This window comes from Dermacentor silvarum, chromosome 7 (genome assembly GCF_013339745.2).
Source record: "Dermacentor silvarum isolate Dsil-2018 chromosome 7, BIME_Dsil_1.4, whole genome shotgun sequence".
NCBI lineage: Eukaryota > Metazoa > Arthropoda > Arachnida > Ixodida > Ixodidae > Dermacentor > Dermacentor silvarum.
The window spans coordinates 153,055,248-153,071,645 of NC_051160.1; the positions used below are offsets into that span (position 1 = coordinate 153,055,248).

Here is a 16,398-nt window from a genome sequence, read left to right on the forward strand (position 1 = left end):
AAATAGTCGTCATCCTGGTCGTCTCACGCGGAAGACGCAGTTGGCATAAGAGTGTCTTCATCCGGACTTGTATTACGGGGATTTGGAATTATTGCAGTCGGAAGGTCCATCGAGCTAGGCGTCCTGAAGCGTCCTTTTAATTGGTTAACTAAGAGGTTGCGTGATGGTCGCTTAGAACTTCGAACTGCCTGCCATATGCATAAGGGTGAAATTTCGTAGCAGCCTAAATAAGGCAACACATTCCTTCTCCGTTGTTGAATAAGTAGATTCCGCTTTCGACAGCGACCAGCTAGCATAAGATATGACTTCTTCTAGTCCTTGGTTCCGCTGGACTAGGACAGCGCCGAGGCCTACGCTGCTGGTGTCAGTGGTGTCAGAAAAACACATCAAACAAAGGAACAAAAGGTGAGGCACAGCCAGAACATAGGGTCGATCCCCGTATCCAATCGCTCGAGGCAGAAAACAGGCAGCTTATACGCAAGCTCGCAGAACTTGAAGAAGCTTTAAATAGCATTAGAGGACAAGTCACAAACCGCGACGAGGCTAGCACCAACAACCCTGGGCCATTAGCCGGGCAGCCAAAACGTAAGGCACCCAACCCAGATCCGTTAAGCGACACAGAGGAGGAGGACGAGATGACGGAGGATTGTGAGACCCCATCCACCGCCTTGGCCCCCCCCCCCCCCCGCCAAAAATGAGGGTAAATGGGAAAAGACCCTGGATAGGATGATGGAAATGCTTTCCGCCATAGAGTCGAGGGTAACGTTACTAGAAAGAGCTAGTGCTCAGCCTAAAAGTGATATGAAGTGCTCGGCTAACACGTGTCAAACATGATTGGTTCCTTTATGTTACGTCATAGGCAAGTAGCCTATATATATATATATTTTGTTCTCTGAAATAAAGGTTGTCGTGCGTTTGCACTTGGGCCGTCTCCGTCACTCTGTCACCCGCTACAACAGTGGCGACGAGCGTGACCACCCCGCGGAGCCCCCGCCACCAACAGAGGCGTCTCGGAAGCGCTGGGAGTCCTGCTGGTTACTTGAAGTAATCGAGTCTACAGAGCGTCGGCGGTCATGGCCCTGGCTACGAACCTCGGTAACCCAACTTTCGACGAAAATCAAGATAAGTGAGATATTTACTTGACTCGATTGGAAGCATTCTTTGAAGCGAATGATATTAAGACAGATGATAAGAAAAAGGCGCACTTGGTTTCGACACTGTCAACGAAGACTGTAGGCATTCTGGCTGGACACAGCGCCCCCTGGAAAGTAAATGACCTGAGTTACAAGGAAGCACTTACCTTCCTAAATGACCATTATGCGCCGAAGTGTAATGAGGTTGCCGCAAGTTACAAGTTCTTTGCAAGAGACCAGGCCGCAAACGAATCTGTCCGGGACTGTGTTGTTGAGCTACGCAAGCTTGCAGATAAGTGTAACTTCGGCACCAGCCTTGACCGCATGTTACGGGACCGCATTGTTTGTGGCATCAGAAATCGTGCGGTGAAACAGACGCTGCTTGAAAGAACTGTGCTCACACTTGCCCAAGCCGAAATGATTGCCACAGCGGCAGAGACAGCCGCACTCGAAGTAAGCGCCATGACCATACCTGATAATGAGGCAGCGGTGTGCAGTGTAGCGAGAAAATCACGCCGATATCAATCTTTCACCAAAGATAAGCAAATCCATACTGATTGCGCACGCTGCGGAAACTACGATCACGAAGCAAGCGACTGTCCGCATAAAAGAGAGCAGTGTTTTCGCTGTCGGAAAACTGGTCATTTCGCAAGGAAATGCCGCTCCCAATCGGGGCTCCGGGCTGGTCGTAGGCGCGATGGCAGCGCTAACGCCGCAGTTCATTATGAGAGCGCGGTATCCGAAACTGAGGAAAGCGATATTTCAACAGTCTTCACATTGCAGGAATCACGAGAAAAGAAATGTTCGCTCCAGGCGTTCCGCAGAGTTATCCGCTGGGGTGGAGTGCCCTTGAACATGATTATTGACACGGGATCACCGTTTTCTATCATTCCGCAGGAGCTGTATCTAAAGCACCGTCTGAGTTGGCCACGCTTATCGAAATGCAAACACACGCTCAGCTGTTACTTGGGCAAGCTACCCATTGTCGGTGAACTGCACCTTCAAGCCCATTTTGCGGGGAAGGCTGTACCTGCCACACTGATTGTTGTAGGTTGTTCGGGCCCCAGCCTTTGCGGAAGGGACTTAATTCAAGCGTTTTCGCTTCTGTCGTCCGGTTTTCTCGCTACGGTTCAGTCGACGTCAGCAGATCCCGACAGCCTCAGGACCGAGTTTTCTGCCCTTTTTGAGCCAGGGCTTGGAAACATTCAGGGGCCACCTGTGAAATTCCACATTAGAGAAGACGCCCAACCGAAGTTCCATAAGGCGCGGTCAATCCCTTATGCTCTTCGTGAAAAAGTGGAAACGGAGCTGGACCGTTTAGTGGAACAAGGCATATTATCGCCCATAGCACATTCTGAGTGGGTGGCACCAATCGTACCAGTTCTGAAGAAAGACGGGTCCCTTCGCATCTGCGGCGATTTCAAAACCACAATCAATGCTGCCTGCATAACTGAGCAGTACCCTTTACCGAACATTGAAGACATTTTTGCGTCACTACGTGGGGGATCGTCTTTCACAACACTGGACCTTAAGGATGCATATAACCAACTTCCTTTGGATGAGGAGGCGAGAAAGTTGGCAGTGATAAACACTCACAAGGGTTTGTTCTGTTATAACCGTCTTCCGTTTGGAGTTGCTTCGGCTCCCGCGATTTTTCAGCGGCGCATGGAAACGGTTCTGGCCGGCCTTCCAGCCGTGCAAGTGTATTTGGACGATGTCTTGATAGCGGAACGTGAAGATGGTAATGGCTCAGTGCTCCGGGACGTTTTGCGCAGGCTTCAAGAGAATGGTATCAAGCTGAAAGCCGAAAAATGCCATTTTTGCAAAGACTCCATCGTCTACCTGGGCCATCGCATCGACAAAGACGGCTTGCATCCGCTTGAGAAGAACCTAGCAGCAATACGCGACTCGCCACGGCCTACGAATGTGAGCGAACTGCGCTCGTTTTTGGGTCTGTTGACTTATTATCATCGGTTCTTGCCACAGATGTCAACGATGTTGGCCCCGCTGTATCTTCTGCTTGAAAAAGAGCATAAATGGCAGTGGGGAACGTCCCAGGAAAATTCATATCTCAAGGCTAAACAAACACTCCTGAGTTCGCCAGTTCTGACGTATTTCGATCCCAACCAACCTGTGCGCTTGGAATGTGATGCGTCATCTTCGGGTCTAGGTGCCGTAATTTCGCACCGAATTGGTAAACTGGATAAGCCCATTGCCTTCCGTTCACGCACGCTAACACACGCCGAAAAGAATTATTCTCAGCTCGAGAAGGAAGCTCTCGCACTGGTGTTCGGAGTAACAAAGTTTCGAGACTACCTGTTGGGCCGCGAATTTGTATTGGTCACGGACCACCAACCACTAGTGGGACTTCTACGAGAAGATCGACCTGTGCCCCCAATGGCGTCGGCACGTATTCAGAGATGGGCTCTGTTTCTAAGCCAATATCAGTACCGCATCGAGTACAGGGCCGGCAAGGAAAATGCCAACACGGACGCACTCAGCCGTTTGCCTGTGCCGATACCAGATGCTTGCAAATCGGGCACCTTACCAGAATATGTGCTGTCTTCAGAGAACCTTGACAGCTCGTGCGTGCCAGCGGGTGCCATACGGGCGCTGACGAACGCAGATGAAGACCTCAGCGTTGTGCAGCACTTTGTACTTAATGGATGGCCTAAACGCATGTCACCGTGTCGCAATCACCTTCAACCTTATTTTTGCAGAAGACTGGAGCTGTCAAGCGCAGAAGGCCTGCTCTACTGGGGTCATCGCATCGTCGTACCCCGCAAAGCTCGAGTCTCCATGCTCGCTGAGCTACATCGGTCCCACCAGGGTGCATGTGCGATGAAAAGACTGGCTCGTACGCTATTCTGGTGGCCTGGGTTGGATGGTGAGATTGAAAGCCTTGCACGTTCGTGCATCTCTTGTGTACAAGCGCAGCCAATGCCTCATCGCCAGGCTCCTATCTGTTGGCCAGAAACGGGGACCAAGTGGGCACGGCTTCACATTGACTATGCCGGACCAATAGAGGGGCGCATGCTGTTGATGGTCGTCGACTCCCATACCAAGTGGATCGAGGTACCTTCCGTCAGGTCGGCGACCACAGAAGTCACAATCGCGCGGCTTCGCGAATTGTTCGCTCGTTTTGGCTTGCCGCAAACAGTTGTATCAGATAACGGGCCTCAGTTTGCAAGCCAGCAGTTTTCCCAGTTCATGACTGCCAACAACATAACTCATCTACACAGTGCGCCGTACCACCCACAATCTAATGGTCTCGCAGAGCGCGCGGTCCGCACAATAAAGGATGGCCTTCTCAAGCACTCTATGGTGAACGATCTCGAAACAAAACTAGCACGAGTGCTGCTAGGCTATCGACGTACCCCACTACCGTGCGGCAAGTCTCCATCAGAAATGCTACTGAACTACCAAATTCGTTCACGCTTGGATGCTTGTGTCCCTTCTCTACCTCCAAGTTACTCGCAGCCTCCCAGATTCCAGCCCGGGGACCAGGTCTGGGTGCGCAACTTTGGCCAAGGGAGACGTTGGCGGCCAGGCATCGTCAAAAGCACTGAGGGTTCACGGCTGGTAACGGTCGACACTCCAGATGGTCTAGCCAGGCGTCATTTGGACCAAATTTTCCGTCGGGCGCCTGTGTCGCCCGTGGCCCCAAAAGCGGAGGCTCCCGACACACTTCAACCCAGCCCGGACAACAAGAATCGGCCGACGTCAACGCGAGAAGGCCGGTCCAGTCCGGCTACTCCAGAACCAACTGGCGCCGTGCCTGTTCTTCGACAACACCTCCAACATCCCTTCCAGCCCAGCAGGCTCCCTGTTCCCCAAGTCCACCGGTCTTACGGAGGTCTACCCGACAACGAAGACCCGTGCAAAGGCTGCAGTTTTAAGAGAGGGAGAAGTGATATGAAGTGCTCGGCTAACACGTGTCAAACATGATTCGTTCTTTTATGTTACGTCATAGGCAAGTAGCCTATATATATATATATATATATATATATTTCGTTCTCTGAAATAAAGGTTGTCGTGTGTTTGCACTTGGGCCGTCTCCGTCACTCTGTCACCTGCTACAACAAAAAGTAGAGAAGTAGTGCGAACAGAACCTTCATTAGGTACTCCAAACCCCGACTGAGGCACTAAAGGATTCTAAAAAATCTACAGTAAGCAAGATGGCGAATACAACTAGCAGCAACGTCAAAATTTGGCAGTGGAACTGCGCCAGTTTCCAGAGGCGCAAGGATCCATTAGGTCAACTCGTCAGATCGGTGGCGGAGAAGCCACAAGTCATTCTATTACAAGAAACACTCGGAGAGAAAGATATCTCTATATCGGGATACCGCACTATCACCTACAGAAGCGAAAAGGGAACAGGTATAGCCATGCTAATTAGGAAGAGCGTCTCCTTCGTGGAGCATGACGTCCCGAAATATAAGGTCGTACTCGAAGCCCAGCTGGTCGAGATCGTGCCCAGTAAAACGAGCAAAGCAAATGCCTTCATTCTTAACATTTACAGTTCTCCGGCGGCCTGGAAAAGAGATTTTAACACCTTATTCAGCATCGCAATCAGGATAGCCAGAAACGCGCCCCTTCTGATTGCGGGTGACTTCAATGCCTCAAACACAGAGTGGGGATACGGCTTTAACAGTAAGAAAGGCACAAACTTAGCCGGTTGTGCAGCCGGTTCTAGCCTCACATTCATCACAGATCCTAGGTTTCCCACCAGAAGGGGTAATTGAAACAGTCGCGACACCACACCAGACCTCGCGTTCCTCCGCGGTATCGAAGGTACGTGGGATAATCTCCAGGAGGGCTTGGGTAGCAACCACTACATTCTCGAAATCGCGGTGCAGGTCAAACCCAAACCACCAGTCAGATACGAATACGTTGAGTGGGATCTTTTCAGAGAAATTCAAGGCGAAACGGCCCCTTCAAGTGAATCTTTAAACGAACTCACAACGCAGCTCGAAGTCCCCAAAATGGACTCGCGGTTAGCGCACCTCCTGGAGGCTAAACACGCCCTCGCGGAGAGGTGGAAAACGCAGAAGCTAAATCGCCGACTTCTTGCTAAGCTGACGTCAGTCAACCAGGAAATAGAGTCGTACTCCAGGCAGCTGGCCCGACAGCAGTGGGACGAGGCGAGCAATGAAATGGACGGTCGCATGAGAAGGGGCAGTGAGTGGAACTTACTTAAAAGCCTCCTCAACGATAAACACTCCAAGAGCACTCTCAATCTTGCTGTCGATATACTCATTCATAAGCAGATCACCATGGGCCTCACGGAAGCAGAAACTGTCAACATACTGGCTCGCACCTATCTCCCCATTAAATAAGCAGATTCGCAAGGCGGAAAGGTGGGAGCAGGATACACGGGGCTAGACAGGCCAGACCTAGACGAACCGTTCACTGTATCAGAAATAAGACACGTTCTCTTCAACCTAAACGGAAGGTCCGCCCCTGGACCAGAAGGAGTTACCAACAAACTCCTCCGAAACCTAGACGACAAGGCTATAGAAATCATAACGACAGAGACAAACGAAGTATGGAGTTCGGGGCAGGTCCCTCTGGAATGGCGTACAGCCAAGATGGTGCTTATCCCCAAACCGGGGAAACCCCCGCATATGGATAACCTGCGTCCCATCTCTCTAACATCATGCATTTGCAAAGTGGCTGATCATGCTATGTATAATCGAATCACAGAACACATAGAGAACAACGAACTCTTCAGACACAATTAAATCGGATTTAGAAGAGGACTTTGAACACAGGACACAATGATCCTTCTAAAAAGAACCATATTCGACAACGCACCGCGTGACTTTAAAGGCATCCTTGCACTCGACCTCGCCAATGCTTTCGACAAGGTGGCGCATGAGCACATCCTGAAAGAGATTTCCTCCCTTTATCTAGGGCGAAGATTCTTTAACTTCACTTTTTCTTTCCTGTCGAAAAGAAAGGCGCTCCTTCGATTGGGTACGATTTCGGGCGGTCCTTATGAACTGGGCAACTGCGGAACTCCTCAGGGCTCGGTCCTACCCCCGTTACTCTTTAACATCGCCATGCATAAACTTTCTAACAGGCTAGCCGAACACCCAAAAGTGGGCCTTGAAATTTATGCGGACGACATTACAATCTGGTCTCCGGGGGGATCTCTGGCCGAACTAGAGCAGAGAGAGAGTAGATTTTAATGAAGAGAAGGGAGGAGAGGCCGGCCAGGAGAGCGTGTCTCTAGCCTGGTACTCCTCACTGGGGTAAGGGGAAGTGGGTGATACAGAAAGAGGTAGGTGACAGGTGATTATGATATCGTACAATGAGCTACTATTTAGACACGTTGTCCAATACGCGCTTGTGCACTTTTCACACGCTACACGCAGGAGTAGTGTTGTCCGCACGGAACGTCATCGCACAAACGCCTTTCGCGCACTGCACACTTCACAGGTCCTAGAGACGACCATCTAAGCCCGTCTCACACATAAAGTTCAAAAGTGAACTTATGGTGCGCTGGGCATGATCAACGCTTCTCCATGCGCCTAAAACCTTGGCTTCCGAAAAGGAGCGGGAGTCCAAACAGTCAACACAACGTTTTAGTGTCCTTCGCTCGGTCACATATTGAGGGCACACGCAAAGTATGCGTTCTATTGTCTCGGGAATGTGACAGACGCTACAATCAGGGTCCCGTTCTCGTCCAATCTTGTGAAGGTATTTGCGAGTGTACGCCACACCAAGCCGTAATCGATGGATTAGTGTTTCCTGGCCTCTCAGCATCCTAAGTGGAAGTCGGAATCGCAAACCGCCGTCAAGTCTATAGAGGCGCTCTTGTCGATGTTCGGGGTTGTCCCATTGTGGCTCCATAGACGTTTTGATGGAGTTGTGTAGCAAGGCGTTGATGTCATAACGGCAAAAGGGAAGTTTTATAATCTTCCCGTCAGTGTGCGCCATTTTTGCTTCCGCGTCAACCTGCTCATTTCCGGCTATTCCACAGTGGCCGGGAATCCACGGCAGTGCAATGGTATGTCCGGATTGAGACGCCTCAGTAAGCAGAGCCATGATGTCGTAGATTAGAGGTCTATATGCGCTTCTGGGATTCATATAATTGCTTATGAGTTGCAGCGCTGGTTTTGAGTCGCAGAACACAGTCTAGTTAGCGAGGTTTTGTTCTACTATGCAGCGGACTGCTTCTCGAATGCCGGTCAACTCAGCTGCTGTAGACGATGTTTTATGTCCTATCTTGAACCGCTGCGTAATCCCCATTGCAGGTACCGTGTAAGCTGCCGCGGAAGAGGTCTGTGTAACAGAACCGTCTGCAAAAACATGTTCGGTATATCCGTACTTGTAAGCAATGTAGGATAACGCGAAATGTTTGAGACCCGCAAGCGGCATTTTCGACTTTTTCGTTATTCCGGGGATTCAGATTTTCACCGTCGGCTTTGCCATCGTCCAGAGTGGAGCTTCCGGTATGCCATGCGGTGCGAAGTCCGACGGCAGTAGATCCCGTTGCGACAATACGGCTCCTGAGTAGGCGGCGTCAGGCCGTATACTTGTGACATTTGTCAGTGGATGATTCCTATGCCTCGTCAATAGCCTTAAATGCACTCGCATTGGCTCATGTTGCAGATACACTCAAGCTGGGCATGCGCGTGCCTCTGCAATAGTGCCCCATGCGGAAGTACGTCGTGGTACCCCTAGGCAAATTCTTAGTGCGCGAGCCTGAGTTCCTTCAAGTGTGCGGAGGGCAGATGAACTAATCCGAGAAAGTACAGGTGCGCTGTAGCGGAGGTATCCAACAAAAAGTGCCTGGTAGAGCTGCAGAAGAGATGATTGGGATGGCCCCCACGATTTTCCAGACAAATGTCGAATGATTTGTGCAAAGCTGTCCATCTTTTTTCTCAATGAAGAGATGTGTTTCGACCAAGATAAGTCACGGTCGATGGTGACTCCGAGAAACTTATAGTGGGTTATCGAAGGTATAATCTTGCCATCAATCATGACGGGGTAGCAGGCCATTGACTTCCGCGTAAATGCCATGGCTGCCCTCTTAGTCGGTGAGAGCTGAGAGCTGACTATTTAGGTATTGCGACGTTATTGACACTGCACGCTGTAGCTTCGTTTGTACTTGTAAGCGCGTTAAGCTCGTGGTCCATATACAGATGTCATCTGCGTAAACAGAGACCGAGACTCCGCCTATGAGTTCTTTGACGAGTCCAACGAGAACAACATTAAATAAGGTTGGGCTCAGTACACCTCCGTGAGGCACCCCACGGTAGACAGGATGGTTCCTTGTATGACCGTCTAGAGTTGTCATAAATATCGTTCTCTCTCGAAGATAGCTGGCTATCCACTGATGCATACGGCCACCAATGCCATATTCTTCAAGGGCATTTAAAATTGCATCATGTAGAATATTGTCAAATGCACCCTTGATATCCAGAAAGACAGCAGCCGTCAATCGACGGCGACGTTTCTGATGTTCAACAGTCGTTACTAGATCAATAACGCTGTCGATTGACGCCCTACCCTTTCGAAAACCTGTCATCGCGTCTGGATATATATTACGCTTCTTCAAAAACCATTCTAGGCGCATCAAAACCATCCGTTCCATGGTTTGTCACGTCTGTCACGTTCAGGCTCTTACAGACGAGATCGTACCTCACCCCCAGAGCGCTCAATCGGACAGATTCCAACTTCCCGCAATCGTGCTCCAAATGTGGGCACGAGTACTGTTCTTTCGACCATATGCTCTGGTAGTGCCCGTTCAACGCGGGCTCTGATGTTCACGACAAGTCCAAGTGGGACGCCCTACTGCAAAGCGCGGACTTCACGCATCAACGACAGGCCGTCCAGAGGGCCCTCGACGTCGCCGAGAGCCACCAGCTCCCGGTTCCGTCATGGGCGGAGCCACCAACTTGATTGGGGTGCTTTCGGCTCCCCCAATCTTTTTCCTCAGCACCTTTCCATAAAATTCTTGTCAACTGTCAACTGGTGTAAGTGTGAAATTCGGCACCGGCAATTTTATAGAAGTGTACGTGTACTGGTGGTGTACTGGCAGGCGTCACTTTAATTTCTCAAATGCCTTGACTTGGCATGTTTCCCACTTAAATTGGACGTCAGATTCTGTCACAAGAGTCAGAGGTGTGGCATTGTGGGAGACCTTCACAAAGCGCCTATAGTAGGCACACAGACTAAGAAACTTCGGCACTGCCTGCATGGCGACGGGCTACTGCGATTACTGAAAGAAGATAAGGACATTGCAATTCTACCAGCGGACAAGGGCAACTCAACCGTCGTGTTGAACATGCAGGACTACGAGGAAAAGGCGTCCACCCTCCTTAACAGCCATGACTACGAAAAATCAAAAAAGGACCCCACCACAAGGACCCAATCAGTACTAAATAAGACGCTGGTCTAAATTTTCCGAAACCACCCCAATTCTTGAAATCTTTATCTAAAATTAATGCGCAGGAACGGGTCCGCACCAGCCTTTTACGGCTTGGCAAAACTGCATAAACCCGGAATCCCTTTACGGCTAATCGTAGACTTTTCTTGCTCCCCACTTCGATCACTATCCACATACTTGCACCAGATTATATCACCACTCACCGGAAGGACAGCATCCCACGTGCGCAACCCCGAAAACTTCATCAAGCTCATATCAAATGTACGCCTCGAAGATGATGAATTCCTGGTCTCTTTTGATGTGATCTCTTTGTTCACCAGAGTTCCCATTCAGTCAGCTATATCCGCAACAAGGGATGCCCTGGAACGCGACGACACACTCGACGAGAGAACCCCCTTGAGTGTAGACGAGATCTGCCGCCTTCTCGAGCTATGCCTGTCAAATACCTACTTCACCTTCCGAGGCAGCTACTACAAGCAGGTGAAAGGAACTCCCATGGGGGGCCTCCATTTCCCTCACCATGGCTAACCAAACTATGGAAAATATCGAAGACAGAGCTCTGAGTACTTTTTCTCCGAACCCAAAAGTTTTCCTCAGGTACATGGATGATTGCTTCTGTATCGTGAAGGAGTCGCAAGTCGAAAACCTGCAGAGCCATTTAAATTCCATAGACCCGGATATACAGTTCACGTCGGAGCGCGAACAAAACGGATCGTTACCATTCCTAGATGTAAAAGTTGCACGAACCAACGGCAATCTAAAATTCTCAGTCTACCGAAAACCAACCCACACAGGCCGCTACCTACACTTCGCATCCAACCATCTGGCAAACCACAAGGCATCGGTCGTAAATTCTTTATTGAAAAGAGTCGAAACTCATTGCACATTGGGATCAGATCAAAAGAAAGAAAGGAGAACGGTTCTTAACGAACTCAAAAGAAACTGCTATACAACGGAATTCATTCGAAAAACAACCCGAAAACAAAAAAGAAAAAAAACCAACTACGAGACCTCCAACCGTTGACTCCCCCTCGACCACAGAAACGAGAGTCCATCCCATACGTCAAAGGTACCAGCGAAGCTCTCAGCCGAATATTGAAAAAAGAAGGCCTCAAAGTCACTCAAGGGCACCCAGTATCGGTTAACCCAGCCGACCAGCGACGCCTAAGCCCCCCCCCCCCCCCCGCCCACCCCACCACCTCTTTTATCTGTCTAGAACAGGTGCCCTGTCAAGTGTCTCCGCACCTTACGCTCTCTCCCCCTTCCTCTCCTTTCTTACGATGGACCTTGTAAAAGCGGATCCCCACCACCTCCGAAGAATACCCTCTGAAGAAGGAGCCGATTTGGTTCCGAAACGTCGGGCTAGTAAATTTCCTTATTTGGTTGGAGTCAAACTCTAAGTCTTAATCAATTTTCCCAACCAGACAGGTAATTCTGTCGAAATATTTAGCTTCGTAGTCTCGTCAGAGACAGCTGTCCAAAAAGGCGCCCCTTTCAAATGAACGGCGCTTGCGACGACGCGTTCTGAGAGCTCTATTTTCTGTGAATATCGGGGACCACATTGCGTTTTTTTTATGTATTCTCTTCTATTGCGGTGCACACTGATGCTAGCGGCATCAACATCTGTCCCCTGCTAGCGCTGTTACCACGTTTTCCAGCGTAAGCTGTTATGGGCTCATTCCAATAGCCGTTTCGGGTCACGATGATGCCGCCGCCGGCTCCAGCCGCGTAACCGCTATCGCCGTAAACGCGAAAAAGGTGCCCAATTCCCGCCGTGATGGAACCCGCGCCTGCTGCGTGGGAGCCGGATACTCTACCACTGAGCGACGCAAGCGCTTTCTATCGGGCTGCGGAAAATACCCTTTTAATGCAAGCACGCAGGGGTAGACGACTTGAGCCCCCGCCAGTATGGTGGCAAAATCTAGGTAAGGTGCCTGCAATCGCGGCGTCCGCAGGCGCAGATGACGATATGGGATTCAGACGAGGCACGCTATCAACGTGCTCGCGAGATGCCGAGTGTGGTGGCGCCATCTAGTTAAGGTGCCTGCAAACGCGGCGCACGAGGCGAACAGACTGCCGCGAAGACCCTGTTGTGCGTGGTGCCCAAATTGGAGCTACGCTGTGACTGTGCTGCGTGTGCCGCGCAGGCCTGTGACTTTTTTGAGCACGCAAGCGAGTCGCTTTGTAAAACAGGTAGAACGAAATGCAACATCAGCAAACACAAAGGTTTCAAGCTGTTTATGTCTTCCACAAACCTAGATCCTACACACGCCCGTTCACTATCGTTACTGACCTCCACTGTTTATGCTGGCTGATGAATCTCCGAGATCTGCGCGGAAGCGTGGTAAATTGGGCTCTGAAGCATCAAGTATATCACTTTGTCCTTTCCTTAAAGTTTGGTCATCACCAGGCAAACGGCGACTGTCATTACCGTGTTACCCTTACGACGACGGAATATGAAATAGACAATTTTGGTGACTGTTATGCTTTTATTACTTTCACTTTCCGGAAGCCATGCATAACAAGAAACTAAGAACATTGGATAAACTTGGAGCCATTTTTTTGCTCTTAGTTAGCACGTCAAGGCCCTGAAACCCTCCGTGATGACCATAATGTGTCATCGCTAGTTATCGTATTTGTGATGCGGTATTGCTTCGTCTATACTGCTCGCAGCTGAATCATTCGCCACTTTATCATTTTCATTTTATTTGAGCCCATTTACATGCAAATGCAGGGGGCCAAGGTGTAAGCTGCTTAATTATTGGCAGCTTGAGTGGTCCCTGGCCCCCTCTACATATTGGCAGACCGGTGGCAAAGAACACTTTCAGAAATGAAAAACAAACACCAGTGGGTTTCATCGTTAAAGGGAGTAATTACATTTTGTTACCTCTGTGAATACACGTGGTTTCACTTTACCATACTGATTTAATTGATAGGTTTCGCAAGACAGATGAACTCCGATGGCGTCAAGGTATAGATGTCAGTGCCGGCTTCTAGATAAGAATTTAGTAGGCTTGGCAAGGAGTTTGCTACCATTTGACGACCATAATTTGTTCTCAAAAAAGCGATAAGCCATGTGCATGGTAGTGCGTGTCATATGTGGGTGTATTCACTTTTAAATTTGATATACTTGTTATTAAGTTGCATCTATTTTTTACCTGAATGTAGTAGGTGCGTAGGAGAGTTCGTTTGTAGAGATGGTGACCTTTCGTTATGTTGTAGTTGGTGAAAATACCTTCATTATGTGAGTTGTACGGCACGTTTGCAATAGCGCATATTATTATTTTTTCCATCAGAGTATTTTAGAGAGATTGGAAGCTAATGTTGTGCCCCATACACTCAGTCATCCTCAGACCAAAGGTACTGTCGAACATAAAGACATAGCTTTAACTAACATGTTTGTCATGTGTGCGTGTCCTGTCACCACAACAACTTATACTACGTGCAACCATTCACCATATATTCATTTAATACTGTAAAGCATGATACAATTTCTTGGAGTCCTCTTTATCCGATTTACGCACGTCCACCTTTACACTCTATGGACACAATAGTATCGTTTAAGTTTCAGAGCGTGTACTCCAATGCCAAAATGGCGTGACTTGCTGAAAGCAAGTCATTGTTCGTATATATTTGTACTGGCGTGTCTCAACGCCAATTGAAACAGCACCATGATAGGCGAAAGCAATATGTTGGAAGGAGATTTAGTATGACTGTATACTGCTCAACGCAAGCGTAGCTAATGCGAGAGGTGCTGTCTCGGTATACTGATCCATTCGTCCTCGTAGATGGCTTCAGTTGACTTGACGCTTGACGTCAGCTGGTCGCCGGTCGAACCACCGGACTGCTCGCCTTAAGCTCTGTACCCCGCCATTCGATGCGTCCAGCGGGTTTTCTCTGCGAACCGATGAATTTTACGTCGTGGCGGGAACATTCTCAAAAAATAAAAGAGGGAAGACGAAATATAACTGCGGCCCCTCCGCACAATTATCTTCTCGACTTCACGCAAGCGATATTCACCCTTAACAATATTTGTTCCACGTGTTAAGTGCGTATTTGTTGCGAACGCCATTCTTGCCAGTGTGAAGGCTGGTGACCTCACAAATATTAGAAATTTTCCGACATATAAATGTTTTTATGAAAGAATATTCGGTTCTTTGGAAATATTCAAGTATCAAAATTTCCGGAAATGAGCACCGAGAAATGCCCAATTCTGTTGGGAAAATATTGGATGCGAAATCATTCAATGTGCTAAATTAAACTCGTAAAAAACTGCGAGATAACAGGGACCGATTGCCAGGTCGTTAGTTATTGCGCTTGCTGTGTTTGACAAAAACGAACATTTCTCTCCAAAACCAGAAGAAAGGTAAAAAATGTCGCAGTTTCGCACGAAAGGCGAAGCATCTATTGCGATAGCAAATTAGCAGAGAGCTATTCGAAGTAGGAATAGTAGTTTTATCGGCTGCATAAACTTAGACACATTCGCTTTCTAACTGAATTGACAAGCATGACAAAAATTGACAAAATTCTGGCAGCAAGCGCAGCCACCACAGCGGGCGAAGAATCATGTGGTTTATCGCTTCAACGCAAACTGAGCGGCGAATGCACAGCGCATACAAAGGTCAGAGCCGTGTGGAGATAAGAGACAGTGCGGGCGACCGCCACCACAGCCAATGCAAGTGTATTGGCAGAGTACAAGCTGCTCCCCCCCCCCTCCCTTCCGCGCTGGCTTCCCGCTTTTTTGCTTTTGCGTGGGAGATTTCGTTGCCAGTTCCCCTTGCGCCCGGTTGCAAGATACGCATTTGGTGCCGTAGCACAGCGTCGCCCCGCCTCCCTCCCCCCCCCCATACCCCCACGGGCTTTCGCGCGACGGTCGCGTTTGCTTTCCGCCGTGCGTTCGCTCCCCGTGATAGCGCTCGTCCCCCACGCGCTTTCACTCGCGCATACGGCGCGCGGCAACCATTTTATCGCCCTTGGAATCCATACAGAACCTCAAGGCGATGGCGACAGCGACGGCAGAAATCCGGTTGAAGTGTCCATGTAATTGCTACCGCAATAATAAATGTGCACGGAATGCTGACAATCTGTGAATTATTCTGTAATAACGACATCTTCATTAAAATATGTTGAAGCAATGCCCAATGAAACGTCCAGCAATTTTTAAAAAGAACATAGTTTCGTGAGTGCTGTAGGGCTATGCGCTACTTGTTTGCGTTGTATGGAAACTGCACCAATTACCTTTGGTTAGCATTTGGTTACTGATAAGAACACCTTGCGCCAGTTCTTGCAACTCGTAAAGTATCAGCAGAACCGATCGCGTATTATGTTGGCGCCCCTCTTCGTTTCCTTTGGAACCAAATTCTTGTCTCGGTTTAGAGAAACCTTCTAAGGAGCGCACTACTTTTATATTCATTTATTTTTTAGTAACCTGCGCAAGGTATCATCCATAAAGTTTTCAAGAAAGGCGCTGAAAGTGCAATCTAGCGAATACGTTCACTTTACTTGCTGGTCAACAATCGGTGTGTTCAGTGGTGTAGATACAACTTACGTGTAGTACCTTGCGATAGAGAAGGCTATATCCTTGCGCTCGTTCAACTAACTCCACATGGGTTCCACGAAGACACGGGTGCGTTCGCCGAATACCTCCGATCAAGGTGTGGAGCGCGTCACGACGCAGAATAATCCCATTGCGAATATTGAATCTTCCGAAGTTGAATAGCCTCTATCCGTTTTTTTATTCCTGTCCAGCGCTCTCTGTAAGTGTCAGCATGGCTTCTGGGTACGCCCGTGCCCACGGCCTTGCGGGTTTTCGCGGATCTATAAAAATTGTACGTGCTCCTGTATTTGACCCCGAATCTCAAAACG

The 16,398-nt window shown here is 49.1% G+C and overlaps 1 protein-coding gene across 1 annotated transcript; it reads left to right on the forward strand.

Annotated features, from left to right (window-relative positions):
* The first annotated feature begins 1,615 nt into the window (after window positions 1-1,615).
* On the forward strand, window positions 1,616-5,081 carry LOC119459282 (uncharacterized protein K02A2.6-like). The gene has a single exon (XM_037721093.2). The coding sequence runs from the start codon at window positions 1,989-1,991 to the stop codon at window positions 5,079-5,081; it is 3,093 nt and encodes a 1,030-aa protein (XP_037577021.1). The 5' UTR covers window positions 1,616-1,988.
* Window positions 5,082-16,398: the final 11,317 nt, after the last annotated feature.